The sequence below is a fragment of the Cimex lectularius genome, unplaced genomic scaffold (genome assembly GCF_000648675.2).
Source record: "Cimex lectularius strain Harlan isolate CLEC.00 unplaced genomic scaffold, Clec_2.1 scaffold170, whole genome shotgun sequence".
In the NCBI taxonomy this organism is placed as follows: Eukaryota; Metazoa; Arthropoda; class Insecta; order Hemiptera; family Cimicidae; genus Cimex; species Cimex lectularius.
In genome coordinates this window covers 598,691-621,128 of record NW_019392810.1, presented here as the reverse complement: position 1 = coordinate 621,128, position 22,438 = coordinate 598,691, and the positions used below count along the sequence as shown (strand labels likewise).

Sequence of the window (22,438 nt, the reverse complement as noted above, 5' to 3'; positions counted from 1 at the left end):
AGTAATGTAGAGAAAGAGAGACGAATAAACGAGCGAAAGAAAGAGAGGGAGTGTGTGTTAGTAGATAACTAAGTCGGAGGATGTGTGTGTGAGAGAGAGAGAGAGATTAAAGAGTGAGCGAGTAATAGAAAGAGAGAGTGTATGTGTGTGTTACTGAGTGAGTAACTAAGTCAGAGGATGTGAGTGAGAGATAGGAAGAGAAAGTGACGGAGAGAGAGTGAGTGAGTTTGATTTATAGAGAGAGAGTGAGTGTGTGACTGAGAGAGAGTGAGTGAGTTTGATTTATAGAGAGAGAGTGAGTGTGTGACTGAGAGAGAGTGTGAGTGTGTGTATGTGTTACTGAGTGAGTAAAGAGGGTGTGAGTGAGATTAGAGAGAGAGAGAGAGAGAGAGAGAGAGAGAGAGAGAGAGAGAGAGAGGGAGATTAAAGAGTGAGTGAGTCAGCGAGTAATAGAAAGAGAGAGTGTATGTGTGTTACTGAGTGAGTAACTAAGTCAGAGAGTGTGAGTGAGAGGAGAAAGAGAGAGATGGAGAGAGAGTGAGTGAGTTTGATTTATAGAGAGAGAGTGAGTGTGTGACTGAGTGAGAGAGAGAGTGTGAGTGTGTGTATGTGTTACTGAGTGAGTAAAGAGGGTGTGTGTGAGATTAGAGAGAGTGAGAGAGAGAGTGAGTGGGTGAGTTAGCGAGAGATAGAAAGAGAGGTTACTAATGAAAGAAATAGAAGTTTTAGATAGAAAGAGAGGATTATTTGAGAGAGGAAGGTGAAAGAGAAGAGAAAATGTTTGAATTTAAATCGGCCATGCAAATCTTCCCAAAAATTGGGTTTTGTTGCTTTGGTGAAATTTCACTTTTTGAGATTGTTTTCTACGAATAAGTTGATCGACAATGTAGGGATAGTAAGCCTAAAAAGCTTAACATTTTTATTAATACATGCAATCCGTCAGGATGACATGCCAACAAGGCTAGACGGACCCAGGTAGTCGTGGATGTTAAAATTTTGACGAAAATCCTACCTGGAAATAACAGAAGTTTTATCCATTTGGGTAGAATTGAAAAGGAAGTTAGGAGTATGCTACGTTTGAGTCCCTGCTTTCCTCGGATCCTTACATCAATTTAAATAGGACGCCCACGTCCTACCCAAATTGAATTTTTAACGATTGTTTTGTGCATAAATCGATTTGTACCAGTCATCTGACAAATTATGAGAAGAAATGAGATCGAGGATTTGGAGTCAATAACGTCTAAAAGGCTTTTTAAGGCTATGGACAAACATTTGAATTTGACGCCCTTAGGTTTCGCCACCAACGAGGCTAGACGGATCCAGGTTGTTAAGATTTTGACAGAAATACTACCTGGCAATATTTCAGAAGGAATAGAAGTAAAATATTTTGGTAGGATTGTAAATAAGGCCCTTTTATCGCCTAAATTTCTGAAAATAATCACGTAAATTATCCTCAGGTGAATTGAAATCAGCCGTGCAAAACTGCAAACCTTCCTTAAAATTTTGTCACGATTGTTTTCTACACAAATCGATTTGTACCATTTCTCGGACGTACGCGGCGAGGAAGTGAGATTGAGGATGTCGGGAATACGAACAATGGGCCCTCTTCTTGTTCCATTGTTTAAGGGCAACGTCTGTGAACGGAGTAAGGCTCCTTACCCACAGCGTGACCGGGCGGACCGGCGACGAGCCCATTCAAGGGCCACGCCTTGTGAACCTCCTGAGAATGATTCTCAACCCATGAGAAGCGGATGCTCGCCATTGAAAAATCCTCTTATACCCCTCACATTAATAAAAATCGACTTTCCCCGTATACTTCCGAGCCCATGTTGTTTCAATTATCTTTTTGGAGCTACTGGAAGGTATGGAAGAGAAAACTTTCGCTCTTAAATAATTAATAGTACTTGAGCGTTTTCTACCCCTATGTAGAGGGACGGAATGCCATATGTACTTTTCAAAGATATGTTTGATCTTTTTTCAATATAGACGTGGGGGAAATCTTAAGTACGGAGTAGTAAAAGTAATTCCTTTGCATAAGTAAAGGGAATTTCAATTGATTTCTCGCCTATATATCAGGAAATGATAAATAACATATCATTCGTGCAAACAAGAAGGAAAACTATGAATCTTCTGTATGAACTCCTTTAATGTGTTTATCCTAGCTAAAGAGGTTTTAGTGAGAAATCAATGAAAATGAAAATTCGTTTTATTACTATTTAGATGAGAAAAGAAAATCCCTTTAAGTTTTGGATATTTGATTCAGAGCTTAAATCACTGGTTTTTATAAACAGCTAGACTAAAACAATAATGAAAAACAAGAGCAGTTAAGATTTAGCATAACAATGTGATAAAAAAGCAATTGCAAGCGAATCCACTTTAGGAAATCGATTAATGCGTCTTACTCTATATGAACCTTTACTGAGTTTATCCTAGATAAAAAAGTTTTAGTGAGAAATCAATGAAAATAAAAATTCGTTTTATTATTATTTGGATGAGAAGAGAAAGCCCCTTTAGGTTCTGGATATTTGATTCATAGCTTAAGTCACTGTTTTTTAAAAATACATGGACCAAAACAATAATGAAAAACAACATTAGTTAACTGTGTGGTAAAAAAAGCGAGTACAAGCGGACCCAGGTTAGGAAACGATTAATCTTCTGTCTGAACTCCTTTACTGGGTTTATCCTAGATAAAGAAGCTTTAGTGAGAAATCGATGAAAATAAAAATTCGTTTTATTATTATTTAGATGAAAGGAAAGTCTTATTCCTAGTCCTAAGCAGTTAAGATTTAGCAAGACAGTGTGTCTAAAAAGGAAGTACAAGCGTACCCACGTTTTATTTAATTCAGCGTAATATTAAGAAAGCAATAACTACGCACGTAATTCCTACAATCTTTATGGTTTCATGAACCCCCAACTCGAATTATTAAAAATCGTAAACTACGCAGTATTACATTTTGCTCTTATTAATGACCACCAAAAGTCATAAGATTCCCTGTGTGTTTCGAGTATTTTATTAAAAGAAAAAAAATCATCGTAAGTTTGCATTAATTAAGATCGAAAAACAAATTATAACCTCCCTTTATGAACAGGCCCATTTTCCTCAGAGGAACGAGGAGATTTTCACCCTTTTAAACGTCTCCCTTGTAATAAATAGGCGTCAAATGCATCGAGGTTTTTTCAGCCGGATAGTACGAGGGAAAAGGCGTTGAGGTGCACGTGTTGTATGAAAAACTAGGGGGTCCATGTTTGGGGTGTCAACCACAAGAAGTGCCTTGTTCTCCTTCAGTGGTACTCGAGCTCCTTTCAATCCAAGTTTCACGACTTAAAACCACGATAAAACCAAGCTCCTTCGGGTTTTTGAAATTTTCAAATAACTCCTTAAAGCAACTGAAGTGCGTGATTGAAATTTTCCCGGTTAGGACTCAGTTTGAATTAACTAGAACAGGGTTAAATAGTCGGCTCGATTAGACAAACGCGAGATTTATTTGATACGAGCCGGTTTTATCCGTGATAATAAATTTATTCCCACGGAAAAGGAAGTCCGCCCCAATCCTGGTTTTTATCTGATGCAGAAAACGCTCCACCACAGGATTTCCATGTGGCTTATTTTCTTTGCATATAACGCTTTTTAAAAATTTTATGGAATCCGGTTAACTTTATTGAACAATTTTTATCAAATTGTTTATCGAAATAACGCGAAACTGGTCCTTTGCCATCTAGAGTTTTAAGTCCAATGCTTTTTTTTAATGTAAATATTATGTTATCTGGCAATCAATGGATAAAAAAATTATCATTCACAATATGTGTTCTCGTGTTGGTCAGCGGGTTATCATAATATAACGCCATTAAATCATTTAGCTCTGGTATTTTGGTCATTTCAGATCATGACCATGTCAGACGTGACACATCTTTTCACCAAATTTAATGGAATCTGTGAAGGACACTAAACAATAAACCAATGAAGGAAGGCAAAATGGTGAAATATTTCTGACAGATGAAAACATTTTTTTATTATATTTATTTTATATTTATAATTGAATATTTTCTTGGAAAAGTTTGGTTGGAATGGTTTCTTGTAGGAAAAGTTCATCAATCTCAGTAAGATCTAGGGGCCACTTTCGCTTCAATCGTCTTGGAAAATTTTCGGGTAGTGTTCGAAGCGAACTGTCGTAATGGTAGATTATGTAGGGATGTTCAGTATTGGTGCAATATTTTTATACCGGGCTTTGACGAGGTTTAACAATTGATTATGAATTGATTGGAGACGTTGGGAATTGGAAACTTTGGTTCCCCACACTTCACAACCACAGAGAGGTCATATAATTTTCTTTTAATTTAATAATTTGTTTTCAATGTCTAATTGTTGCTTTTCTTTTCACTCTTGAGCCTGGAGTCAGTCGTTTATCCATGAAAAGATAGGCACATGGTCAGTGGTAGGGGATGGGGTTCCATTTATACCCTCTAATTTGATGTTTGTTCATTTTTGTGTGTGGTGATTAGTGACCGTTAATCGATTTTTGTTTAGAAATCGTGAGATGTGGTCTGGTGTGATGTAAGTTTCAGAAAAACATTTTCTTTATCGTGCCAACGTTTCGATCTTTATTGAGATCATCTTCAGGGCTCAAAGTGTTTTTCTTCTGTGTAATTGTGCCATTCTTGCGTGTCGTATCGAGAATTGTTCATTTTCTTCGAATGATAGAGAAATAGGCACTGTTTTGTTTATTTCCTCTCTATAATGCAAGAAGACCGGTTCGAATTCTTTGTAAAACGGAAAATGATTTTAATATCGCATCTATTCCAAAAATGAAGCCTGGAAAGAATTCGATACACAACGTGCCAGCTTTGATCTCCGACTTTCTTAGGTAGCCTTTTTAATATTGCATTTCTTATCAACGGGGAGGTAAAATTGCAGAATGCAGAAAGATAAAAGGGGAATATGATGGGATTTTGAAACGGTGTTTCATTTTTTGGGTGGTAAATCATAGTAATTGAAGCACGGCCGTGTCACCTAAACAGATGTGACAGTGCATCTGTCCTTGCTCGTATTTCCACCTTCTTGGCCCCATTTTTGTCCGCCCTTATTAAAGCCAGTACCTTTTTTTTTATTCACTCCCCCGATTTCCGTTTAGTCCTTTTGTGCCGGCCCTCGGCCCTATTGTCCCACTCGGGTTCTAACAATTCTTCTGATATTCTTTATCTTCGGAATCTCTCTTCTAAAATTTAAGGGGAGGGCCGACTCGGTGGACAGAAAACGCTCTAAGTCATCAGAAAACAAACAGCAACACTTGCACTTTGATATACCAAATTAGAAACAAGGAAAGGCATTAGCGTTAAATTTGTACACAACCTTTGAACTCGATTAACTGTAGATATCATCAAGGATGACGTCTGGAATTTCAATTAACGCTGTTTATGTAGAGTATGTTCAAAGTTAAGATAACATAAAAAACGCAGAGACGTACTGAGAGGCGATGGTCATAAAATTATTAACCTAACTAGAAACAACAAACGTTCAAAGTTTATCATGGTTTATGCCTGTTTTCTGTGATAATCTCTAGTTCTACCATCTTTAGGGAACAATTTTTAAGTTCTCCTTTATTAACAAATCTTAATTGCATAATTAATTTATATTTCCTTATCGATCTCTCTTTTAATCGTTGATAGTTTGAGGTCACCACTCAGTCTTTGTCAATAAATAATAATTTATCCATATCTCTCTATTTTGACGTTTTGTAAGTCTTTCTTGGTTAAATAAATTTATAAATTACATGCTTGTGTAAATCAACAGCTACGACTGCAAGATATTTCGGCAAAACCAATTAGTAGAATTTTCCTATTGCATTTGTGTTATTTTTACTTTTATTCTATTATATTGTTGATAAAGTGGAAGCAGAAGAATCTCATATATTTCTTGTTTAGCTGATATGCTACTAAACATGGCAATCATGAAACCAAACTTTAAGCCTATGAGCAGTATTGAAATTAAAGTCAAAACGGAAAAAATGCATGTTCTTTTTCCTTGGCTGATATGATACTAAATATTGGCAATCATTAAAGCAAATTTCAAATCTATGCGCAGTGTTGAAAATAAATTCAAAGCGGAAAACCCACATGTTCTTATCTTTAGCCAATATATTACTAAACATTGGCAATCATGAAAGCAGACTTTAAACCTATTGATTATTAAGCAATATTGAGAATAAAGTTAAAAGTTAAAAAGCTCATGTTCTTTTTTAGGTTTTTTATTAACGTTGGCATTTATGAAAGCAGACATCAAACCTATGAGTAGTTAAGGCTTTGGTTGAGATAACCTAACCATCACTATGAATAGTGTTGAAAATGAAGCTAAATCTGAAAAAGTGTGTTTTTATTGTAAACATTGGCAATCATGAAAGCAGACTTTAAACCTATGACAATAAAGCAATAAAATCAAAGGTGAAAAAACTTATGTTCTTATAAGGTTTTTTCACGTTGGCATTCATGAAAGCAGACGTCAAACCTATGATCAGTGTTGAAATTGATGTCAACTATGAAAATATGTGTTTGTTTTTTTCTAAAAATTAGCAATCATGAAAGCAAACATCAAGCCTACGAGCAGTATTGAAAATTAAGTCAAATCTCAGAAAGCTCATGTTCTTCTTTTGGCTGATATTTTGCTAAACATTTATTCTCTAAAAATTCCTAACATTTCCCTACAATAATAAAACTTTACTTAGCCAATTTTCATGATTTGAAGTGAAGTTATGAAACAATTTGAGAAAAAACAAATATTAATTTTTATTGGGAGCTTCATTGCTCCCTGTGCAATTCCCCCTTTCTAATACTATTATTATAAGAATTTACGATTGGCAGATGGTAATACTTCGGTTTTATTGCATATAAACCCTTCATACAGGTTAAGCATTTTGGTCTATATGAAAATATGACCCTTGTTGTGTCAAAGATATTTTAACACTCTTGGGGCAATTGTTTAAAATATGTCAATAAAGGACTTAAAAGGGCATTTCGAGTGAATAGAAGCGGCGATGTAAATGTCGTATTTGACGTCAGTACTCGGTGAGATCCGATGGGACAATAAACGGACATCGCTTCCATTGTTTTCCGCGCCCTATCTCGCCCAACAGGTCGAAGAGATGCCGGTGCTCGCGTTTTCCCCAAGTAACAAGTCCCAAATGTATCACCCCGAGGAATTACCCTCTTATTTCTCCGCTTGTGCGGAATGGATGTGCTCGTAAAAAGCGCATTAAGGCCTGCTGGAATTATGGACCCTTTTGAGCGTCCGACGACAACCCCGATCGGTTGCGCCGTATTCGCACAAAGGGTCGCGTGCCTAGAAATTGAAATAGCGCCCCCTTTCTTAAATTGGGGGAGGCATAAAAAAAACGTAATATCATCCCTTGACGGGTGGGAGATTTAATTCAATTAACCACCCTCTTTCCCTCAGGTCAGAGAGATTGTGAATCCATCTCGATGCTCTCTATTTTCGGCCATACGTCAGATAGTGTTTAGTTCGTGGATTGTTAATTAGCAATCTCAATCTTCTTCCTTCCAAATCTAATCTTCTAACCCTAATTAACCCAAAACCGTCTTTATTTAAACTTAGAGATTGGCTGGGGCACTTATTGCAGTTACAAGACAATCCTTCGTAAACGGAGTGGATATCGCCTGCGCCCGGGCTGCCCAGACTACTTGTCTTTTAAATATCGTCCCATATTTCACCGACTCATTGCTGCCCAACATTAGCCAGTGTAGACGTGCTTCCGAACAAGCCCTCATTCATCAATAAGCGTATCTTCTAACCGAAGTGTGACAGCTTATATGTTAGCCCAGGAGAAACTTCGGTTAAAATGGTTTTGAAATCAGATAAAGGCATTGCCGAAAAAATTCTAAATTCTACGCTCTATTCAAAGCAAAAGATTGTTAGAGAAATTCCGGAGAGATGAAGTTTCTTCGTTATCTTCTCCCAAAAGACAGACTGGAACATGAATTTTGGTATGGAGTCAATGTCTTGGCTGAGTCCGAACAATGAATGTACTCGCGAATTCTGAATCGCAAGACTAGTCCATTCCAAGAACTGTGAAAAACGCCTTAAATTAAGAAGTATGTAGGCTACAAAAAGGACGAAAACGTTGGTCAAAAGTATGGCTGTCACGGATGTAAGGTATAGGAGAACACCATATTCTCACAAAATTATGACCAAATGTAAAAAAAATTGATTCACCCTGAAATTTGACAGGAAAATATGTAGGTGTGGCAATAGGAAAAGGAATTCAGAATGCCACAGGGTCTGCTACCAGTATGTGCCAGGAATAGGGCATAGCCTAGGATATTTGGGATTATTGGTTATGTGATCCTTCAATTAATCCTATTATGTGTTAGCAAGCTATATTTGGACATAAATTCTCCTCCCAAGTCACTGTAGAAAGGCATGCCCTATGCCCATCCACCAATTTACGATATTATTCTTATCCCCCAACCTCGATTATACTCTTGGGTTGGGATTATTGTCCAATAATGTATTGTGCAGTCAAGAGTTTGGCGCTAGATTTGGCCTTCCTCTGAACGCATATTCCCGCCCCAAGTCTGTAAAAAGGCATACTCTATGCTGGTCCACCAATTTACGATATTATTCTGTTTTCCACCAACTTCGATTATACTCTACGGGTTGGGATTATTGATTCCAACAATGTGTTTACAGTGAAGCTTTTGGCACTATATTTGGTCTTCCTGCGAGCGCAAATTCTCGTCCCAAGTTGCTGTAGAAATGCATGCCCAGTGCTGATCCACCAATTTATGATGTTCTGTTATCCATCATTTTGGATTATTGTTTAGGATTGATTATTCGGTATGGGGTCCTACAATTAATCCCATGCCATCATTAAAAAAAAAAAAAAAAAATATATATATATTTAAAATAATAAATTAATCAGCCATAAACCCATTAATCTCAAACCGGAAAATAACCTCAGTTGATCGATAACCGAATAACCTCATAGTTAGGGTTCACTTCGAGAAATATATATGTACATTCTAACCATGTAGCCATATAGTTGGTTTGTCAGAATAATTTTTTTTTTATTATTATGATAACCTAATTTTTTCGATACGTCTAGCAATGCTTTGTTCGTTTATTATTAATTAGGAATCGAAACTAATCCTCTGTTTGTTAATCTAATCTTCTAGAATTCCCCGATAAACCCTAAACTGAAATCACAACTGTCCTTATTTTTAACACGTATGTCAAACCAAAATAGCGAGGATTGGCGGATCAGGACGATCGGGAATGTAAGTACTACATGCCCTCATTTAGATTTCTACTTAGGAAGTTTCAAAAAGAACTAAATTTGTTTATAGTAATAATACTTTATTATTTTAGGATTGAGGTAAAATTCATATTTTTATGATGCTAGTCCTTTCTTACATCAGAACAAATAGGATTTACTAAAAATAAACGAATTCTCATTCTCACAATTCTTACGATCGTTGAGATGGTATTGTTGTCTAATATTTGGCCATATTGCGAAGGAACGAAAAAGGAAAGGTTTTTTTATTGTTACTGTCATTATGAAATCATGAAAGACGGTTGTAGCTTTCTCTGTGTGGCCGATGTTCACACATCCCCTTTTATTGGATATCGATTCCGATTTTGTGTTAGGAATCTCAGTTTTATGGCGTATGTCGCAAATTGGGTTTCCAGTATAGAGCGGAATTCGTTGGATCTAAAAATAATGCCGACGGTATTTTGATTAAAAATTGAACATCTCCCGTCCGACTTTTCTCGCCGTTGGGACGAAAAGAGGAAAATATGCCTGGTTCTCTGAAGATATTTTTCAATACTTGATGAGTCGACTTTAAGCCGTTCGTCTACCCTACTTGCTTTTACAATTTAAAAATGACGTGCTTATACGGCTTAATTCGTGTTTTTGTTTTATGTTGTTCATATGGGGTAAGAGATTTTATACACTACAATCGGCTTACAAGTTAACTAACAGTTACTTTTGCCACATTAAGTATATTCTAACGTACAAAACAATAGGAGACACTGCAATTGGCACAGGTCACTAGAACTATTTTATCTTAAATGAAACGTACAACGGAAGAAAATCAGGTCATATTCGAAAATAAAGAGGAGAGCAATGACTATTTTTTTGTAACGAAATGTCTCGGCCCAAATTTAACCCTTTGGTGGACAAGGTGATTTCAGGTGTGACCTTACCGTGTCTATGAATGTCAACGTCCATATCGTAGCCGTTAAAATTAAGTGTGCCGGAAGGGGGCGTAATTCTCTTCCTTTATATTGTCTTTATTCGTGACTCTCAACAACCAGATGACCACAGAACACCTAACTGGCATAGCGGCACTGGTTTCGAAAGTTTATGAAGCTAAACCCTTCATTCAGGTACAGTACAGAATATTCAACAAAAGGTTAGCTTTTCTCTTTCCTCTATACTTTTCCCATGGAGTAAAGAATTCGTTAAAGTACCTAGACAAAAGAGTGCAATGGAGGGAACAGATGTCAGACGAAGTTGCAGCATTAAAAAGCAGACTATCAGGTTGGCAGTTGTCACATTCCACGTCATTTGGCTAAACACAAAACGCCCTTTATACGTTTCTCATATACCTACCTGTGTCCAAGAGGTCTTTTATGGTTTTTAGCATCAAATTCGAAGGTTCAGAACAGTGTCCAAATAGTAGCCTATCACAAGGCATAATCTTCCCCTTACAGCCTTTGCTCCTCTCGGCAGCCAGCACACCTCGGGGACAGCGGCCCTGGTCTCGAGGTAGGTGAGGGAGGTACACGGAAGCCGTTGACGACTAGACTTAGTCAAGCTAACCCATCAAAGACAAGTCAGTTTTGCAAACAGAAAAAAGTTAGGTTTTATCTCTTAACTCTCTAGTACAAAGCCCTTGAAGGACTCGTAGTCGCCGCATTTTTAAGCAGATTTACCAGATGGAAAGTTCTCACAGAGTCTAGAGGCAAAACGCACATATTTGTCTTGTATATATATCTGGCTCAAGTGGTATTTTATGTCGTCTGCGTCAAACTCGCTGGTATAAAAAAACATAACAGACCATCCTAGAACAGTGTCAAGACTGATCCGGGGACCTTGGAATGTCGGCCACTACCAGCTGCACCCTTCAGTCCTGAGAATATTGACACTTGCCAAAGGAATTCATATCTGCGGTTTGGGATATTTGCGGATCATAACAATTCTAACCAACTGGATGCAATCGACGGCTCAAGAAGAAGTATACTTTCTCTCATTCATTTGGCAGTGGTAAAAGACAACTCTTGTGTCTCATGTGGCATATTGTGAATGCAGTGCGTACTATAGTTTATCTTCAGGGTGGTAGGTATCTAAATCGGTCATTTGCAGGTTTTGCAATGAGGAGTAATTAAACTTCCACCCATATAATCTTGGAATGAATTCTAGGAAGTCCTAATATGGCCCGGAAAACCGCAGTGGGGCAGGAACCGTGGTGTATTTACAAAAATTTGCGCTTAATGATATAAAATAACTGAGATATAGTGAGAATATCAACAAGATACCTAACCAATATTGTTTGTGAAAAAACTGGTGGCCATCCCGACCCTCTGATATAAAAGCACGACCATACCTGTAAACTGGAAAAGTGGTCGTTTGCAGCATCAATTACAGTAAATGACACCTCTTAAAAGAAAGATCGGAATCCATTGAACTTAACTAGGAAAACTACAATTGGCCAATATATTGTAGTAATTGATTAATGCCAAACCCTTGCTTCCTAGTATGTTCGTACAATTCATCACCAAGTTTATCCTGGGGAAAAAAGGATTCTGATTTATTTCTCCTTAACTAAATGTAATATTAAGTTATGTGACTTGCTTTCCTTGTACAATTTTAAAATGATTTGTTACATTTTATGTTTCAGAATACCTACCGTAACGCTGAAAAGCTGCTGTCCGCTGCCGAAGAACTCGCTCAGACTGGGGAGTGCAACGCTCAAGAGATCTACTCGGTCGCCCAGGAGCTGGAAGGCCACGTGACGTCTTTCGCAGGCAGGGTTGACCAGAGGAGACGTAGGCTCGACCTCGCCGTCCTATTCTACACCCACGAAAAAGAGGTACGCCGAGTCAAAAATTTACCTAAATTATACCCGGGCACGCACCTATATTGCTCGTTTGACGTGTACCTTGCGTGCCGAAGTACTGCAGGAAGTGTCTAGCATCGTCTCGACACATAAATACCCCTTCTGGGTCTAGCCGCCACTTAGGCAAATCCCTTTCAGAGCATAAAACGCATTTCAGTTTTTTTACTTTACATGCAATTGGGTCATAAATGAAATGTCACTATTTGTTTACATTTTTCCTCGCGCTATAGAGCCTCATAACTTCTTAAACAAGAATCCTTACAAAATACTGTACATCAGATGACTTCATTATTCTTTTTACATCATCTATCCCTGATATATGTTCGTGGAAATAATATATTTTCTTCATATTGATATATTTTAAATTATTGTCAGTAGTACAGGACATGAATGTTATAAATCTTGAGTCAACACGCAAGAGATGACGTCTTCGACAGATCATTTAATCTGATGATTAATGACATTTATTGAGTCACAATAAAGATGATGATAGCGTCTTCAAATATTTATTGCAGTCTTAGGGAAATTCCATTGCAGTTTGTATAATGGAATTTAAAGTCTGTTCGCAAAAAGGAATGTTTCTGGATAGTTTTTCTTTATCCGCGGGATGGCATGTATCTTTCACATTAAATTAAACTCCTACGTACATTTTGGCAGTTTATTTCAAAACTGAGCAGTCTCGTCATGTAGAAAGGAAGGTTTTCTCCAGCTCAGCTTGATCTATGGCTAATTAACCTCTTCAGCATGCATCTTCCTACACTTAACATAAAGAAATATTGCCACTGAGATTTCTGTTTAATTTTATCACTAACAAGTCTGACATGATGTTAAAATTTTTATAGGAAATGATATGATAAGTAAACTAGTTTTTCTCCAGGGGCAAAAAAGGAAAACTATATGTCTCTATGATAAACTCCCTTTCACAAAAATCTGTTTTTCCCGTTATGTGAGTGTAAGCAAGTAAAAGACATGAAAAGATGTTCGGCAAGGTGATTGAAGGCAAGAATGATTGTGATTGAGCGTCTTCGTGGTTAATACCAATCCGTCTTTTTCCCAACGACAGGCCGCATCCCAAAGAAAAAAAAACTAGGCCCAGATATATTTTATACGTCACGCGATGGAAAATAACAAGTCCAGCCAACCGGGGAATTGGACGAAGATAAAATTGCAATTCGCATTCTTGTAACTGGCTGCAGGCTTCTCCCTGGGCCGGCGATAACCTGCAGATGGTGCGCACTCTTCGGCTTTGGTTTAATAATATCGAGGAATGCCCCGGGTGGGAGCGGTCCATCGGGTTTATTGATGTTTTTCCCACTGGGAGTTGCAGTACGGGCCCACGTCCGTGAAGGAAAGGTTTTTCATAGACCGGTGAAATTTCCCGACTGCGTCTGAAGGGGGCATTTTATGATTTACGGCTCCCTACTTGAATCGTCAGTTTCAACTTGAGCCCTCTCGCCCTTGCGATAACTTCTAGTTGATGATGCACAAAACTGTTGTGATTCGTTAAAAAGAACGGATTTTCGAAAAATATACCGTTGTTTTTCGTGAATTGGTTTGAGAATTTGGAATACAACCTTGCAATGCACATGGATGGAATCTTCAGATGACTTTTGATTTGTAAATGGCATTGACGTTTAATTGGAAGAAACGACTTTAACACAAAATCAAAAAAAGAAGAGATCTCTTTACATAAACCAGAAGCCAGGAATGTTTTTGCAGTAAAAGCAACTTATACGATAAACAAGTTAAATTTCAGTTTGATCATCTCTGATCGCTGGTAGGTCTGTCATATTGCGTGAAGGACTGGATGATCGCGTGATCGACTTGACTTAAATCCTTTAAATCTCAACCCATCAAAATCGACAGTCGTTCAAGTGGTCATGGTCAGCATGACACTCGAAGATCCCAAAGACTATGCAAACAGCAATTTTTTTTATAAGAAAGCATACTCTTCCTCTTCCAGTACATAACTTTCCTCCTTCTTTCGACAACCAATACACCTCGCGAACACAGCGGCACTGGTCTTGTGGTAGGTGAGAGTAGACAGATGAAAGCATGTATCGAGTGGACTTCAATTCTTTAAACCGTAACCAATCAAAGTCGACAGTCGCGCAAGTAGCCATGGTCAGCATGACCCTCGAAGATTCCAAAGACTGTGCAAACAGCAACTTGTTTTATAAGAAAGCATACTTTTCCTCTTTCTGTACACGCCTTTCCTCCTGTTTTCAACAACCAGTGCACCTCGCGAACATAACTGGTCTTGTGAGAGAAAACCATGAAAGCCTGTGACGACGGACTTGCGTTTTGTTAAGCTGAAAGGTTCATAATTGAGTTTCTCAAGTTGCAGGTTCGAACTATTCAAAACAGATTATTGAGGCTGATGAGATGCACAGTTTACTTCTAGGTCATAAACTTACTTTTTCGGCCAGAAGGGAAGTCTTAAAAGTGGGTTTTAGTCCTTGAAGGATGCAGGATGTTCAACCATTTTGTAAGTTGGTTGCTGTGGCGTTTTATTAAAATTGCGATGGTTGGAGCATATGTGATAGAATGCAAAGTGGTCTTAAACTTGCTACGGACACCCTGGAGCGTGCAGAAAGTTAGGCAGATCAAAATTAAGATAGTTGACTTGAGGTCGATTTAGATAAGAACGGCTGGTAGTGACACAGGCCCTTCAAGGGCTGGAAAAGTCAAGAAGTTTTCCTTCTTTGAAATATTAATAGGTACGTTTTCACCCTTTTATCCGATTTCTTTTGATTTAATCCGAGAGATGAGGAGTGGGAATTTATTACTAATAAAGGGCGCACGGCGGATTCGTAAAAAAGTTTCGTTAATATTTCCCGAGGCATTTCCACAATCCTAAATATTTAAATGAACCCGATAATAAGTCTGATAGAAAACTTTTCCCGTCGGTGGGCGGGGGTGGTGCAAGGTAACCGGGATTCGAAAGGGGCCCGGGATCGGAGAACTTTGCTCATAATGGCATCGCGCCCTTCTTCCCTCCGGGGCGTAGTACAAATAAAAGGGCCGAGCCAATAAACAACCCGATGATGATAGCTTTAGATCCGATCCGGGGATCAGTCTCCTTTGACGGAGATAATGAAATTCGGTGGCATCTGGAAAAACAGCGACGTACCGATGCTCTGACGTGATAAAAAGTTCAACAAATCGTCCTAATAGGAACTCAAATAAGACTTTATTTGTTCTTTTTTCCTCCGTATTGGTTTTGTTTCGTCAGCCTTTTGTTTAAGGCATTGAAATTTTAGCAATGTGCACTGATGTTAGACTCACAACACGCCAAATAATAATTTGTGATGGATTTAGATGGATGCCGTCATGCTTTTTTGACAAAAAAAAAATTAATTTTGACTGCTTGTTACTTCTGATCTGACAAATTTTAAGTTAGTTTTGCTTTTTCTGTTTTATGACTTGACTTAAAACCTTTGATAGGTGGAAAATGGATCATTAGCCACTCAAAAAATGAATTGAAATAATCGAGGTAGAATTGGAGTTAACTACCGAAGAGGAGAAAAACAAGCTGATTGTCCTAAAAACAGTCGCTACTCCCTTAAAGTCGGGACACGCTTCGCAGATTTAATAGTTAATAAAAGTACCATTTTAATTTTGCCCAGTTAGGTTTTTAGATGTTTAGAAAATGTAATAAAATGCGAGCTGCAGTTTTAAGTTTCTGTGTGAATAGAAAGTTGATCGGTGATTTTTTTCCTTGTCAAATTTCACTCTCCCATTCTTTTCGAACAGACAGGTTGTAGTCTGTGCAGCGTGAACTTAAACCGTTCGTTCCGGCTTTTCCATTTCCAGTGAAACTCGCGACAAGAAAAAGGGTCCCATTGCTGGATGGAAAAACAGATTTCTTCGCTTTTTTAAAGGACCTCTCGTCCTTCGCCGTTACTTTCCCGTTTGCCCATTAGAGTTAAAGTTTAAAACTATTTCCGCGGCGTGACCGCCGATTCTTCCCAAACCCTGTGAAAACATGTATGAATAAATTCGAAGACATGTCGCCGACACGCTTTCATGAAGACATGGAAGGATGAGCCGGTGAAAGCGAAATGCCTATAGACCATAATCTGTTGCAGCAACCCTTTGAAGTTACGCGGAAGCAATTGCAACGATTGGACAATCTCTTTGAAATTAGATACCATCGCGAGTAATGGCCGTGCAATAGTGATGTGCTGTTTTATTCCCATATCGGGTTTAATTTCACCTGACGGAATTTCGCAAAAAATTGGACCCGCTGTGGACCTCCAAATTGGTCGAAAGTTTCAATTAAAAATTCTATCGGGGTAATATTTTTCTGCAGTACATCCAATTTACATATGGCTAATATTCCACCATTCTTTTGCGTTTTGTTTGACTTTTTTCTTTTGCCGCTATCTCTCGCCTTGGAGTCACGTTTTGGCGAATGCGTTCATGTATTTTATGTAGAATCTGGGGAAAAATAATGTTTTATCTTCACAAGATAAATCAGGTTCTCGTATATGGTTGGAACAATTTTTTAGTATCCTACTAAATACACATTGGTTACGCCAAATTTTACAATTAGTAGCCAATTTGAAGGCCCTACGAGATACATTTAAAATTAGAAGGACCATTGCCATATTTAAAAAACCTAAATATTCTTAGCTGCACTTTTAAAATCCCTTTATGTCAGACAATTAAGGCTGGATTACTTATTTGTATTGATTCTTATTAGTTAACTAAACCAGTTTTCAATGCAATGTGGAGAAGGCTGAGATGAAAAATTAGTGTCATAAGCGGGACCTGAACCACGATATTCGAATGCAGAAGGTTCGAGTCTCCCTCGTGACGTCAATTTTTCATCTCAGTCTTCTTCTCGTTATATTTTATATTCCATGATTTCTGAATTAATCAACTATCTTTTGAACTGTTTTAATAAAAAACTTTCGTTTAAATGTAGACGCTGTGTATGAATGATGAATAAATGAAAATAATTCTGAGCTTTCAATTAATTAAGGTTTTTAGTTGAGATAAAAAAGTCAATGTCACGAGCGGGATTCGAACCCACGATCTTCGGCAAGATACACCGCTGCTCTACCACTTGAGCTATAGTGACCTCTATCCACTCGGACACTAACTTCCCACCTCCACCCCATGTTTTGAATTTTCCCTCCTTTTTTTTGCCATTTTTCAAATGTCGTGTAATCTACTTGATTCTCGGCGACAAATGAAATGGCCACGGAAACTAGTGAATTTAATAAGTAAAAATGAAGTATACCTTCACTAAAGCTCTCGTGAATCGTGGGTTCGAATCCCGCTCCTGACACTTGACTTTTTTGTCTCAACTAAAAGCCTTAATTAATTGAAATATATTAATTGGTCAAGCGGACCACTAAAACTAGTGAATTTAATAATTCTGAGCATTCAATATAGTAAACCCTCAAAATTTCTCTGAAACTAAACAGGGCGAAGTATTCATCAGTCAAATGTATTAAAGGTGTAATTTTCATTTAACTTCTATATTAAAATAAAGAAAAACAATTCTGACCAATAAACATAAACGCACCAGAGATCTATAAAAATAAGCAGGATCGAGTCAAAAAGTATTCAAGTTGTTTACTTCGATTTTTGTATGTAGAACCACTATTTTTCTGTCTAAATTTACTGTCCATTTTTAAATTGTATAAAAACAATCTCAAATTAATCAAGACCGATAAACATTTTATGCCCTCCTTCAATTCTGACCAACAAACATTATAAATACACCAGATATCTATAAAAATAAGCAGGATCGAATCAAAAAGTATTCAAGTTGTTTACTTCGATTGTTGTGTGTAAAAACCCTAAACATGTTAAGATAAACATTTTAAGCCCTCCAAATCTCCTCCTCCAAAACAGGTCATAGTATTGATCTGTCTAAAATGACCCCATTCGCTATCGATTTTCAAATAATATTTATACTATAACCGTGTAAATTACTCCGACGGCATTACTTAAAAATGGCAAATAAATTTATTTACTTCCTAGTTTTGAATAAGCGTTGTCTGATCCAAATCCGCCTGCGCCTGGCGTAAGCGATCACATAAGCATTAACCGGATAAGGGAGGGTCGGAAAACTGCTGACTCCCTGCCGGGTTCTCCTTTCCTCTAAGTTTAATAACTACACGTAACTTTATAAAACTATTTAAATTTTACGTAACACGAGTGATAAAATTGTTAACAAGTTTCAGTAAAGTTTACAAGAAAGAATAAGCATTGATGAATAAAAGGTATATCAAAGATGCTTCCGTTAGCGCTGCGTTTGCTAGATTTTAAAAGATTTCTGTTTTTATTGCGTTTTAAAAATATTTGAAATGCCCATTGACTTCCTAAATTTACTGAAAAGCTCACACTTAAAATTAAAAAATCAGCACATTTCGCACGAGCTGACCTCCAGATGGTCAGTTCATAATCATTAATCAAGTTCGTTTAAAAAAAGCCCCACGTGGGCTTTTGAATCGGCAAAATCGTACGAAACAAACGGATTACCATTTGTCACATTTTCCGGATATGTGCAATTAATTAATCCGTTGTCGAAAAATAAATTATTTTACCAACTGATAACAGGTATTGCGTGAAATTCCTTTAAGTATAAATCAATGGGAATAGCAAGTATTTTTTCCTTAAAGGTAAGTTTATGTATTAAAAAAAGCTTTGTTTTAATTTAATACATCATTAGGTACGTTATTTTATGCTAAAATGATGAAAACAATTGCTTGATAGTAGTCTGAAGGAGCGAGGTCTGGCAGATCTATCAAAGTCGGCGTGTTATATGAAACTTCTTATATTTTGCACAGCTTACCTCAGAGCTAACGAACCAAACCCTTCATGTTTGCAGTTTGATTAAACCACACTCACACTCACTCATACTTTCCTTTGTATCTTTCATTCAAGAAGGCGATGATTTATTTTATACGCTTATAGACACAAACTATACAAATGACCAAATGGTCAATGTATTGGGTTGTCCGGAAAATAATGCAGGATTTTAAGTTTTCATTAAAAAAAATCTATATAAAATATTCTGTTTACGTTTACAGGATTACTCATTTGTATGAATGTCAACACTTATTAATCCTCTTCCAAATGATATTGTTTGTTTACCTCTGTAGCATTCCGCTACTTGGAAATAATTCAGTCATCCTTATAATGTCAAAGCGAGAATTTCGTACGATTTTCTTTTACGAGTTTAAACTCGGCCGAAGCGGAGCCCAAACGGCTAGAAACATTAACCAAGTCTGGGGCGAGGGTTGTGTTAATGAGTGCACTGTGCAAAGGTGGTTTAAAAAATTTCGGGAGGGAGATTTCAGCCTTGAAGATGAAGAAGGTCGTGGAAGGCCTTCCTCTCTTAATGATGATGTTCTGCGATCAGTGGTGGGTGCAGAGCAACTCAAAGTCAGTAAAACGACCGTCGCTGACCACCTCAAGGCGATTGGAAAAGTGAAAAAACTCGAAAATTGGGTTCCACACTCATTAAACGATCGCCAAAAAAATCAGCGCTTTGATGTTTGTGCATCACTTCTTTGTCGAAACAAAAATGACCCATTTCTGGCCAGAATTGTTACATGTGACGAAAAGTGGATTCTCTACGATAACACTAGACGTTCTGGACAGTGGCTCGACAAAGGAGAAGCTCCAATACATTTTCCAAAGCCCCCAACTCATCAAAAAAAGGTAATGGTTACGGTATGGTGGGCTTCATTTGGTTTAATACACTACAGCTTCTTAAATCCTGGCGAAACCATCAATGCTGAATCATACTGTAACCAAATTAATACCATGCATCAGAAATTGGCAGTAATGAAGCCCTCTTTGGTCAATCGGAAAGGGAACATTTTGTTGCATGACAACGCTCGACCACATGTGTCACGTGTAACGTCACAAAAATTATTGGAGCTTGGCTATGAAACTTTGCCTCACCCACCCTACTCTCCGGACCTCTCGCCTACTGACTACCATTTTTTTAGACACCTGGACCACTACTTACAACACATAATATTCAAAAATCAAACGGAACTGGAAAATGCATTTATTGACTTTATCAATTCTAAAAATTCTGAATTCTACTCAGACGGAATTAATAAGTTACCAACACGTTGGGAGAAATGTATTGAGAGTATGGGAAATTATTTTGATTAAAGAACATTGCTTTAAAGTAACTAGTTTCTTTTTTTTTGTTTAATACCAAAATCCTGCATTATTTTCCGGACAACCCAATAGTATTTAGCTTCTTTTATGGTATTAAATACATTCACTCTCATAATGTATTCAACGTATATTAATGGAACAAGTATTTTTCTGTATAAATTACATAGAACACCAACAGGCAATCTTGCGCTCAATTTTTAATTTTGAAATCGGGTGGCATGCTTACTCGCTCTATAGCTAAGGAATAACAACATTCAATTACTGGACATAAAAGCCGGAAGGTAAATGGTACAGCTTGTTCTATTGACATTATTCCGCAATGAGCTACGCACATTCGCGCTAATATATATCCTTCATCTCATAGAATATTTATAACATAAATTATATATTATATAATTAAGATTTCTTCTTCTTCTTGAGATCTTATTAACCTGTTGGTTGTTTCCGATCACCCTCTGGTCTGCTTATTGTCATGGGGCACAGTTCACTCCTGAAGAACAATATGTTTACACTGTAAACCTGGCCTCGTCAGTGGGACACTAACCACAGAGAGCCATTGATTTTTATCCTGTTTCTTTCTTGGGTAGAGTTCATCCAACCTTCGCCACACACTTTCCTGATCCCTTTTATCAAAAATATGTAAATCGGTCAAGAATATATATATTTATATTCACGTTTACGTTTATCTCAGTTTATAAAATCCTTTATTTTCCTAGTTTTTTCTACAGACCAAACTCTATCGGGGCCTGGAACCTCACAACTTCTGATGATGGCTTTAGGGTCTCAGTGTTGATTGTATATACATGACGGGATGGGTCGACTTGGTTTATCATATTTCCGTCATCGGTCCTATCGTACACATTAGTCTAATAAATACATCCAGTAATACAACAGAAAAGGTTTTTACCTGTATGGTAATTCATCTTTCCTACAAAAACATAATGCTCAATCGCAGTTGTCATTTTGGGTAGCATTCCTACTCCGGTCTATATGGTGGCAAGGAATGACACCCTTCAGTTTGGAAAAACATCTTAGCTCTTCAGGACTACTCATGTTGGATGTTGGAAGGAAAATAACACCTAGTAGGCTTTTTTTAAATAAAACAATACACTGTTTGAAAAGACTAAAAATTCCGAAGGCTTTTTGGAAAAGTAAATTATTTAAAGTTACACCTTTTTTGCCTTCGTGTCAATCGGAAATACATTCTTGATTCGAAAATGTATGTCAATTGAGACAAACCGCGTTGGTTATGATAGTAGGCGTAGGAAGGCTTCTTCATTTCGGCGAAGGCTCGAACGACAGAGTCGTGACAGAAATAATGAAGAAGATCCAAGAAATCATAGCCGGTGTGTTTAATGTGCTAGCAGTGGCCTCGCCTCTTTAAGGCCTTGAGGAACACTTAGCTAAGTCCATTTAGAACCGATTGTAAAAAGCAAAAAATAAACTGATGCCGGATCGTTTTTCTCTCTCTTTCTCGAGAAGTCATTTCAGGCAAACTGGCTAATTATGCATGGCGTGACCGTATAATTCATTAGGATTTTCGGATTTGGCCCTATCCTGCGGCTAGGTTCGAACAAGGGTTTATTGCCGACAGGAAAGGCACATAATTTTTAGTCCCCCTGGCGAATTAATTAGGGTCTCCCTTACCCAAGGGCTTCTGGCTAAACACGCCAATGGGATGGGGTTAAACGTCTGAGCAATTATAACGCATCAGTTTGCTTATTAAGAATAGTTCAACCCCCGGGGCAGTCGCATTGTGTGTTTCGATTATTTCCATGATTACATTAGACTCTGGACCAGTTCGTAATCAACACAACTGACAAAATAGCACACCTCTGATGTTGGCTCTGACGGAAACAGTAAGACAGGAAGGGACTGGTTGAACAGAACATGATTGCGAAACACATCTGATATACCAAACCTACAAGGATTTTCTGAAGCGTCCAAACTACAGCTTCAACACTCCGCGGACCCTCATAGACACAATATTTTTGTATGTCGGATTTAGCTTCATGCAATACCAAATTTATGGTTTCAGAAGACTCAAAGAACGAAAATTTAATCAAATCTTCCATTTCAGTTTCCATTTGGACATAGATCAGTCCTAATCCAACGTCCAATGGATTGTCGTCACACTCGATCTGCT

General features: G+C 37.6%; 1 protein-coding gene across 7 annotated transcripts in view; it reads left to right on the top strand.

The window, feature by feature from the left end:
* Positions 1 to 22,438, top strand: part of LOC106662231 (triple functional domain protein) — a 351,395-nt gene that overhangs the window by 101,521 nt on the left and 227,436 nt on the right. For all 7 annotated transcript variants that reach the window (XM_024228191.1, XM_024228188.1, XM_024228186.1 and 4 more), the window contains one exon: positions 11,914 to 12,105. In XM_024228191.1, coding sequence (XP_024083959.1) covers positions 11,914 to 12,105 — 192 coding nt within the window. The remainder of the gene's footprint in view (positions 1 to 11,913; positions 12,106 to 22,438) is intronic.